General features: G+C 41.4%; 1 protein-coding gene across 1 annotated transcript; it reads right to left on the bottom strand.

Annotated features, from left to right (window-relative positions):
- Positions 1-338: 338 nt before the first annotated feature.
- On the bottom strand, positions 339-2,605 carry LOC131677762 (kanadaptin). The gene is made up of 2 exons (XM_058957788.1): positions 1,413-2,605; positions 339-1,356 (listed from the first exon to the last, which is right to left on the bottom strand). Exons 1-2 carry the CDS (start codon positions 2,497-2,499, stop codon positions 353-355), a joined length of 2,091 nt encoding a protein of 696 aa, XP_058813771.1. The 5' UTR covers positions 2,500-2,605; the 3' UTR covers positions 339-352.
- Positions 2,606-10,130: the final 7,525 nt, after the last annotated feature.

Genomic DNA, 10,130 nt, shown 5'->3' on the forward strand with positions numbered 1-10,130 from the left:
CGCAAAATTCGCAAACGAAAAAAGCAGTTTTTTCCACACCGTATGTCAGATCTTCATAAAAATCAATCAGCGTATGTAGATTGTTGTTACAGTACTGCTGATTGATTTTTATGAAGATCTGACATACGGTGTGGAAAAAAAACTGCTTTTTTTCGTTTGCGAATTTTGCGCATTCTCTGTGCAACCTTAAACCAGGTTTACCGGTGCATTCAATTTAACCTAACCATTAACCGAGAGTGAAGAAACCGGCCCTTAGTGACTCAACTGGTAATAATTCCCAGCGTCAGATTGTCATCTCAATGAACCTAGTTCAATATGAATGTAAGGAATAATCCCACTTTATATTGATAATTCAATAACCGAATTTTGCATTAAGTGATGTAATCCCATCACCACGTTGATTCTCCGGAGGTACCCACTCGACATTCTTTTCCTCACTTTGCAACTCCTCGGTATCGTCGATATCGACATTATCCCGGTTGCGTTCTCGTCCTCGCTGGCGGTTGCGCTTCTTCTTGCTACTACTAACACCAGTAGCTAAATTATCGGTGCTTTGTTCAAGGTCGGCTTCAATTTTCCGCTTTTTGACTTCTACCGTTGGAACTTGTTCATTGACCTGTTCCTCTTGGTCATGGTCATCGGCGTTATATGATGCTGGCATAGCAGCGGTTTCCATACTACTACGATGCTTTTCCAACAGCTCAGGATTGAACGATGGACCGTGCATTCGTTTAGGCTTCTCATTGTCAGTGTGATTAGTTTCCGGATGTTCTCCTGTCTTGTCGTCCTCCTCGTCCTGTTCAACTTCTTCTCCGTTGGAGCTCGTCGCTCCACCAACTTTTATATCCGAATTCTTAATACCAAAAGTCTTGATGAGTTTATTCCTTTTGCCAAAGAGAGGCATAACCTTTTTCTTAAATTGTTCTTTCGTATCCCCGGACGTACCCGGCTTCTGACTCATACTGGGCAAATCGAGAGGCTTTGCAATCTTAATTAGTTTCTGTAACGTTATATGATCTTTCGCGAGTCTATCTTTTTCCAATCTCAAACGACGCACTTCAAATTTATCATACGGTTTGTCCTCGGACAGTTTCGTTAGGAAATCGTCCACGTCGTCATCGTTCTCCGGCAAGCGTGTTCCTTTTTCGATGATTTGATGGCGCTGGATTTTAGCTTCAACTTCCTCCAATCTTTCAAGCAACTCCGATTCACGACGAATGAGATCCTCGTAGGTGTGAACCTCTGTAGAAGTTTTGGCTAGCTTTCTCTGCCGACGACGTTCGATATCTCCGGTGCGATCTAGAAAGTCGTCGTCGTCGTCTGAATCTGCCGTTTTTGTGTGCCGACGCCGCGGTTCTGTAAAAAATAAACCACTATAAGATAATTGAGAATAGCAGAAATATATTTCTCACCATGTGTAGCCTGTCGTAACAAACCGTACCGATCTAGGATCCGGCAAGCTTCGAGTGCACACTGCACAACTACCTCCTTCTTTTTCCCTTTGTGTGTTGCTTCCGCTACAATGGGCCGGCCAAAGTCATCATCAACGGGCAGCTCCACTTTACAAACGTAAGTCCCCGCTGATAGTTCATCAAGTTTGTAATCTAAATCGTGTCCTTCCCTTTCGAAATAACCACGAAGTGTTTTTTTCGGATCATCCAAAAACAGTTCTTCGTTGTTCGTAACTGCAAACGGATTGTGTGCGAGATCTGTTTCCTCATCCGCATCCTCAGCCATCCCCCAGTTTACACCTTCCTCTTCCTTAAGTTTTGCAATTCGTTCGTTTTCCTGACGTTCTATTTCAAGCATCTCCTGCCTAAGTTTTTCTTGTTTCAGGCGAGTTTCTTTAATTTCTGTGATGGTCATTTCGGACGGTTCGTCTACATCTTCTGGCGGACCTTGAAGAATATAGGTACGGGAGCTCGAGCCCAGTTTGATCATGTAACCGACTCTCACTCTAACGTAGGTCTTCGGCGTCAAGCGTTGTTTGTTTAGGAAAGTTCCGTGTGTGCTATTGAGATCATAGAGGTACCATCCAGGTTCAACGTTTAGACACTGTTTTCCTTTTTCTTCGTCGTCGGAATCATAGTTTGTTTCTTCCGTTGGGCTCTTGAACTGCAAAATAGCATGATACCTGGAAATGGTCGGATGTGCCATATTGATGTCACAATTTGGTAATCGTCCAAACAGCCAAAACGCCTTATTCTGCAATTGCTTCACTTCTTCGATAATGACACCGTTTTTGAGAACTTCAAAACCATAATTCAACGAGGAGTCACATTTTCGGGACCAGCTTGGCTCTTTATATGGGACTGGAGGAATCTCACTTGTATCACCTAGGAGTAGTGGCTCTATGTCCTTCCTGGTAGGCTCTTTTGATGTGGACGGCGCAAGAATGTCTGCTTTTGAAGTAGTTACAGGTAGTTCCGGTTTACGAATTTTCCCCAAAGTCTTCAAATCGATTGAAGGTTTTTTGAACGTGTTTTCTTCGTCCGCCATTTCCACAGAAAGTTTTATTTAATACGATTAAGGATTCTGGAACAAAAATTCAAATTAAAACATTTCAACGGATAAAATTGCAGACGGCAAAAAAATTCTTTGTTATTGTTCGATTTTGACAGATAAAATATAACAGCTAGTGATGTCTTTTTTTACTCGATTAACGCAAATAATCGATTAATTTCCAAAATAATCGAAAAATCAATAATCGATTACAAGCTTTCGAGCAAATCGAGTAGCTGATATCAATTAATCGAGAGCATAATTAATGAAGGGTGGCATTGAAAACGAAAGTCGCAGAGTAAAAAAATATGACCAGACTTCTCCAAATTTTTCAAAATTTTAATTTTGAAAAATAATTTTGAATAGAATTTAATAAGTAATCGATTATTGATTTTAATCCATTATTTTTGTCGATTAATCGAATGAATTAATCAATCTCTCAAATATTATTCGATTAACGGATAATCGATTATTTGCAAAAATCAGACATCACTAATCACAGCGTTTCGATGAGTCCAGGGATGCCAACCTTCCAGATCCTTTCTGGATTCCTCCAGATTTTTAAGCGTCATCCAGACATACAGATTTATTTTTGTCTGATCCAGATTTCAGAGATTTTGTCCAGATTTATCCAGACATTATGAAAAATAACTAAATAAAATACAAGAAGGCTTCGTTGATTTTTAAACCACTATTTGAAAATAGTTGGGAACACCACATATCAAAGTTTTTTCGCTGAAAGTCGCCTAAATTTTCCGAATTTTCGTCAGCTGGATGTTCCGGCAATCCAAAATGCTGAATCCCTAGAAATTCAAATTCAATCTATTTCACGGATTCTCCATGCTGAAAATTAAGCATTTGAAATATAAAAGGGAGCGCAACTATAGAATTTTCAGTATGTCGAGACATATTTGTATGACAACCAAGCATATTCCATCAATAAAATGTACAAATACAGCTCATGGATGGAGCTTCCAAAAAATTGGCCCATCCAGACAATTCCAGACATTTTCACTTGGCATCCCTGGATGAGTCGGTGAAAATCAGCGTTGGCAGATGGTTTACTTGATTAGTATAAGCAAATAATCAGCAAGTTATCGATATTATTTTAATATGTTATGAATCTCATTGGGGTTTCGGAATCGGTTGTTCCACTTGATCCGGATTTCAGATTGCAACCAGGCAACCAGATATCTGAATAAATTATTTTTGTGGATGATTTGATCAGCCCGGGGACAACTTGACAGATAGTGCTTGTTTCATATATGTACCACCGATTTGATGGTGGCGCTAGTATGCCTTTTCTGTACGACTACCACGAACAACGACACGAAAAAGTTTCAAGAGAAAAGCGTGTTTCGTTACGTGTGTTATGAACGCCGTCAATGCGGCTAGAACAACATTTAGAAAAAGCGTATTCCAAAATGTGGATAAAGAAAAATATTATTAGAGAATAAATTTATCCCTGATTGGAAACCGTCAGCAAAGTTACATAAATCTTATTATAGATTTAGCTGGAAGGTGTTGTTTTTAGCAACCGGCTCTCTTCCTTCCTAAACATGTTTTGGTTTTCTTGTTGTGTGAAGTTTGTAATCGGTAAATCATTGGTGTTATAAATGAAATATAAATGAAAAACTTTTTGGCCAATGAAAGTAAATCACCAAGCTTAACAATTCGTCAACCTGCGACATCTTGTTTCAAGTTCATTAAGAACGTCAAGAATTCTAGCATTTTGATTGGGAGAATAAACAATATATGTAGGATTTTCTACACATTTAGCAAAATTGGTTTTGAATAAAATTTGTGTGCTTTTATCAGAATTCTGGCATCAAACCAGTAGCGCTTGGTAGCAAGAATGCTGCCAGGAATGTACAATTTTGTTCGACTTCGGCCAGAGTTTTGTTCGACTTTTGCAATAATTCTGTCCGGAAGATGTTGCGATGGTTTTGGTATGGATCCCTTCAGAATTATTCTGGCATTTTTCTCGGCTCTACCGGAGGATTTCATGCCTTAGGAGATGTTGATTAGTTTCGGAAGATTTTCGGAAATTCCAATATAAGTGGTAGTGGCTTGATTTTGAAAGTCATCTTCTTGTATTTCCGAAAATCGATTTATTTTCTTTCGGATTTTTTAAATTCCAAATGGAATCTATGTTTCCGTTTAAGTATGGGGAAATGAGGACAGTTTCTAATGTAAACAGCGAAATAAATTTGATGATAGAAATGCTTAAACTGGTTATTTTTTAGATATGGAAAATAGTAAATGGGATGCGCCTTTTTCAAATTTTGCTCCATTCGAGCCGCCATGACATCACCAAATCACCACAAAATTTGCTTATGAGTTCAATATATGGGAGCTGTCAAGTTGTCCCCGGGCTGGATTTGATAGTGAAAGGTAAGCGCACCTTTAAAAAGAAATCGATGTAAATTACGACAAATCGGTATATTTGGCATCGCTGACAATGACAAACTGACAGCGACATGTTAAGTCCGGGCAACAATAAAGAAAGGGGTCGAGTCAGCCAGCGATGCCACATGTTTTTGTGATATGTCAGTAGAAGAATAATTAAAATGTCTGTAAAAGTCTGTAGATGGTTGTGTAAATCCTATTTACACTAGGTTGTTACTTTAAAAGTAGCTTGAAATTAGTAAACTATTGTGAAGGAATCACTCGTATTTGGGTCAAATTATTCTAGTGTAATTTTGTTAAACACTGTTACTCTTTTAAAAGTCTGTAGATTTCTGATTACGTCTGTAGGAGACCATCAAAAGTCTGTAAAATACAGACATGTCTGTAAATCTGGCATCGCTGGAGTCAGCTAAAGAGACTACACAGAAACGAAAAACTACCTAAAATTGAGTTCCTTTGACTCAATCTCGTTGTATCGTGGGGGAACTTAAAATTAGGTAAACCGTGTTGAAGGTAGTTTCCCACGGCAAAAATTACAACACATTGATAGGTTTTTTATACTCAAATTTAAGTTGAATTTACCTAATTTTGAGTATACCCCAAACAACTTAAAAGTACCTTCCTCCACGGAAGACCTCGACTGAGTCGAATCTCTCGTTTTGTTTTTGACAACACTAATAAGTGCGAAAGCGACGCACAACTCAAAAGTAAGTTAAAAGAACTTATGCTGCAGGTTGTTTTATTTAACCGTGTAGAAAAACAAAGAGACGCCATCTTAATTCAGTGAAAACAATTCAACTAGCAACCAGGCTACAGGTCACAAACACCCACCCAGTGAGCAAATTTTCTGGCAGAGACCGCTCTGCTAGATTTCTGTAAGTCCTGGTTTGGCAGCCCTGTTAGATTTCTGCGCGAATCTTGTCGGGTTAGTTGAGCTAGGGCGAACTCGGTTTCGCTCGCGTTTTCTGACAAATTTTGACAGGAACCGAGCTAAACTCTGGCATAACTCGGACATAAACTGTGCAAAGATCCTGGCAATTCCTACCCGGTAGAATTTAGCACGAATCGAGCAAAACATCAGGAAGCGTTCAGAGATCTTGGCCGTACATTTCTGGTTCGATTCTGGATAAAAGTGAGCAGCATCGGTTGGTTTAACCGCTTCTGTCAGAAACGGTTGTTGCATTTGAGCGAATTCGTTGCCAGAATACTCGCACAAATCGCACAAAATGCTCGCAGAAACTGCCAGCAACAATTTCGCTTTGCTCAACTTTTGCTAACATTCTGCTTGCCACGCTGACCGGCCCGGTCGAAACTATGAAATGACTATTTCTCAGTTGATTTTACCATAAGAGATTGAGTGATGAAAACGTGACCCCTTAAAATCACTATTTCTCATTTGTCACGTCAAACATTGATTTATCGTAAATACTTTGTTTGCAGCACTTTTAGAACTTTTTATGGTCAATATTTCTGCTGAAGTAACAAAGTTATCTCATCTATTTGAAAAGTTATGAACGATTTTTGTTGAAAAATACACCATTTTCAAAAATTAATGATTTTTTATACAGAAATAACACTCCCGCAGTTTTTTCACCAAAAACTAGAAAAGTTTCGATCTTTCAAATGAAATTAAAATATTGAAAATCCATTTGCAATGTTGGAAGATATATAGCTTTGAAAAAAACCATTTTTGTTTTGAAAATCGCCTGTTACTATACAAACAAAAGAGATAGAAACTTCATTGCTTCGGCAAAAATGTGTATTTACAAAAGTTCTAAAAACCTCTAGAACAAAGTATTGGCGAGAAATTAACACATAAAAAGATATTAATAGAAAACCAATTTTTTAAAGAGCCACCCTACCTTAAATATTGCAAAAATCATAGCACATGAACCATTAGAGATTGCCACATAGTTTCTTCAGAAAAGTTGCTTTAATTTGATTGATTTATAACTTTGTAGAACATTATGTAGCTGAATTTTACATATCTAAGAAGTTGATACTTTGAACACCCTAACCACAAGGACCACCCTAATTCAACTAATATAAACAAATCGGAAAGAAAGTTCTGAGAAAGTTTGCCGAAGATACTATATATCTAAAACGAACGGTTTAGGCGCAAACAGTTTTGTCTTCCTAAATACAGTTATGGGACCATAGTGCATTCCGCTCTCGTTTCACCGGTTTAGCCTTCCGGTGGGTCTGTACCGGATCCTGAAAAGCTACTTCCAGAACCGCGTACTGCTATACGAGACCGATGTCGGTCAGAAAAGGGTTCCGATTACCGCCGATCCTAGGCCCGGTGCTCTGGAACCTCATGTATAACGGGGTTCTGAGACTGAAGTTACCTCCTGGGGTCAAGATCGTGGAGGTCTATGGGGAGTCAATCCCTGAGGTAGAACTATCAGCAGAACACGCGATCAACACAGTGGAGGAATGGATGAGCGCGAGAGGCCTGGAGCTCGCTCAGCATAAGACGGAGGTAGTTATCGTCAACAACCGCAAGTCGGCACAACATGCAGTAATCCATGTGGGAGAAGTCGTGATCACCTCACAGCGGAGTCTGAAGTCTCTCGGAGTCATTATAGACGACAAGCTGACCTTCGGCAGCCACGTCAACTATATATGCAAGAGAGCGTCGACTGCTGTTGCGGCACTATCGAGGATGATGTCCAACAGTTCAAAGGTGTGCGCCAGTAGACGTAGGCTACTGGCAGGCGTTGCCGTATCTATCGGAGGCTAACCAGTTACAGAAACTGGAGAGCACCTACCGCGTGATGTGCCTCAGAGTGATATCTGCTTACCGCACGGTATCACACGATGCATCCTGCGTGATAGCGAGCATGATGCCAGTCGGGCTGGTCATCCGGGAAGATGAGGAGTGCTTTGAGCTACGTGGAAATAGAGGAGCCCGCGAGCGCACCAGGGTGACCTCGGTCGCCAGATGGCAGCGTGAGTGGGATAACTCCTCGAAAGGTAGGTGGACCCACCGGCTGATACCTAACATATCGAGCAGGGTGGGCAGACCCCATGAGGAAGTTCACTTCCATTTGACACAATTCCTGTCAGGCCATGGCTGCTTCCGACAGTACCTCCACAGGTTCGGGCACGCGGAGGTCCCCGCCTGCCCCGACTGCCCAGGTGTAGACGAAACGGCCGAACACATACTGTTCGTATGTCCTCGTTTCAACGTTGAAAGAAGAGAAATGCTTGACGTCTGCGGCTGGGACACAACCCCTGATACCCTTATTCAGCGGATGTGTCAATCGGTGATGAAGTGGAACACAGTCTCGACTGCAACCACCCACATTGACTGTAGGCTATAGGGAATTTGGCGCACCGAGCAACAGACGACGGGCACGACTAACTAGTGATTGGTTAGTTGGAGCAAAAAAGGCCAAGCGCAGACAAGTTAGTGAATGGTCTGTTCATGCTGAGGCAGGTTTGGCACAGCGACTGGCAACCGTGCAAGGGGTAAACCCAGCCACCCCGAAGCAAGGCAGAAGAGCGAGTGTATAGGTGTATATGTGGACTGCCTCATGCCAAGATGGGAGGATCGTAACGTAGTATGTTGGGACTTAGCTAGATGCCTCGTGGCGTGGAAGAGGAGCGAAAGAGTGAGCATCCAAGTCAGTCTCACACGGTATGTTAAGGGTGAGCACAAAAGTCAGCCTCACAAGGTATGAAAACGGTGAGCACACAAGCAAGCCTCACAGTGTATGTCAGATGTGGGGCCTAAGAAAAATGTCCCACGTGGGATGCCAGAGGAAGCGACAGGGGTGTTATAGAGTGGTACGATTGAGAGTGAACCAGGTGATAGGGTGAGCATCCAAGTCAGTCTCACATGGTATGTTAGAGTCTTGCATAAATGTAAGCCTAGCAAGCAATGAGAAAGGTGAGCACACAAGTCAGCCTCGCAAGGAACGAAAAAGGTGAGCACAAAAGTAAACCTCATGTGGAGTGTTGGAGAGTGAATCAAGGTGTGACAGAGAGAGAGCACCCAAGTAAGCCTCATACAGGACGTATGAAAGCGTGAGCGAGAGTGAGTGAGTACATCAAGTACAGCCATCCCCCCAGAAGTAATACCGAGAGGTGGTCCCTGGGGGGAACAATGGCGGTGCCCAATGGAGTTTAGTCGGTATTACCTAATCATGGCGACGTCCCCATGAGAGCCAGACACACCCCAGTACGCCCCGTGTAGTAGCTTGGCATCTACTAAGAGCACGTGTACTGGGTAAGTACGTAAATGGTATTATCCATTGTAAAAAAAAAATTGGCATACATACGGGCTTTCATTCATACATACATACAAACTATTTGGCACAAGTTTAGAGCGTGTAACGTCGTGTCATTTAGTATGTTATCCTATGGGAAATCATCCTACCATCGCCTTGGGGCCAACGTCATATTAGCAAATTTCGAATTGAATCCGCTTCAGTCTCTTCCTAATCTCCTTTTGTCTCCTAAGTCCGAAGCGGATCAATCGACTATTATTTGATACGGTAAACATACTAGCAGTATTAGTCCTTACTCGCGAATACTTTTCCTACAACTGTGCTGTTTCATCTCTATCTTATAACATAATTCAATTATTCCTGTTCTAGTAAATATACGTATTCATTACATTATGGACCAGGCAAACCCTTAATTTTTCTATTATTATTATCCTGAGTAGCTATACCAGTGAAGGTATTTTAGGATTTCGCAAAAAGAATCTCTGCCCATAAAGGCATAAGAAATATTTATCCACTATTCCCCATAAAGTTTGCTCGAACCGAATGTCCGCCTGGTTCGACTCGAATAGACCACACCGACCCGAAAGGGTTGCTTATCATTTCTGAGAGCTGGTGTGCTTGGTCGAGTTTAATAATCATAAGAACAAGTCCTGAATAATTAACTCTCTCTTAGGTGCCAGTCCTGCACTCCTTTCCTGAACTAGCCTCATACCCACGATCAAAAGAGTCGACAATTAGTAGGATCCACATGTTCCCACCCAACTTACAAGTAGGAGCACATATCTACCGACCAGCCAAGAAGACTTCAGAATCAATGAGAATGGACCATGCCAGTCGAAGGCCACATGCCCAGCGCTATCTCGTACAGTTCCTGAAATTAAGAATTTTGTTAGTTCTACTTATAGATTTAATTTCAATGGTAGTTTCATTCTCTCATGTTAAACTCGCTTGCCGCTGCTCATCTCTTTCGGCATATCGACGCAG

This window comes from Topomyia yanbarensis, chromosome 1, assembly GCF_030247195.1.
Source record: "Topomyia yanbarensis strain Yona2022 chromosome 1, ASM3024719v1, whole genome shotgun sequence".
In the NCBI taxonomy this organism is placed as follows: Eukaryota; Metazoa; Arthropoda; class Insecta; order Diptera; family Culicidae; genus Topomyia; species Topomyia yanbarensis.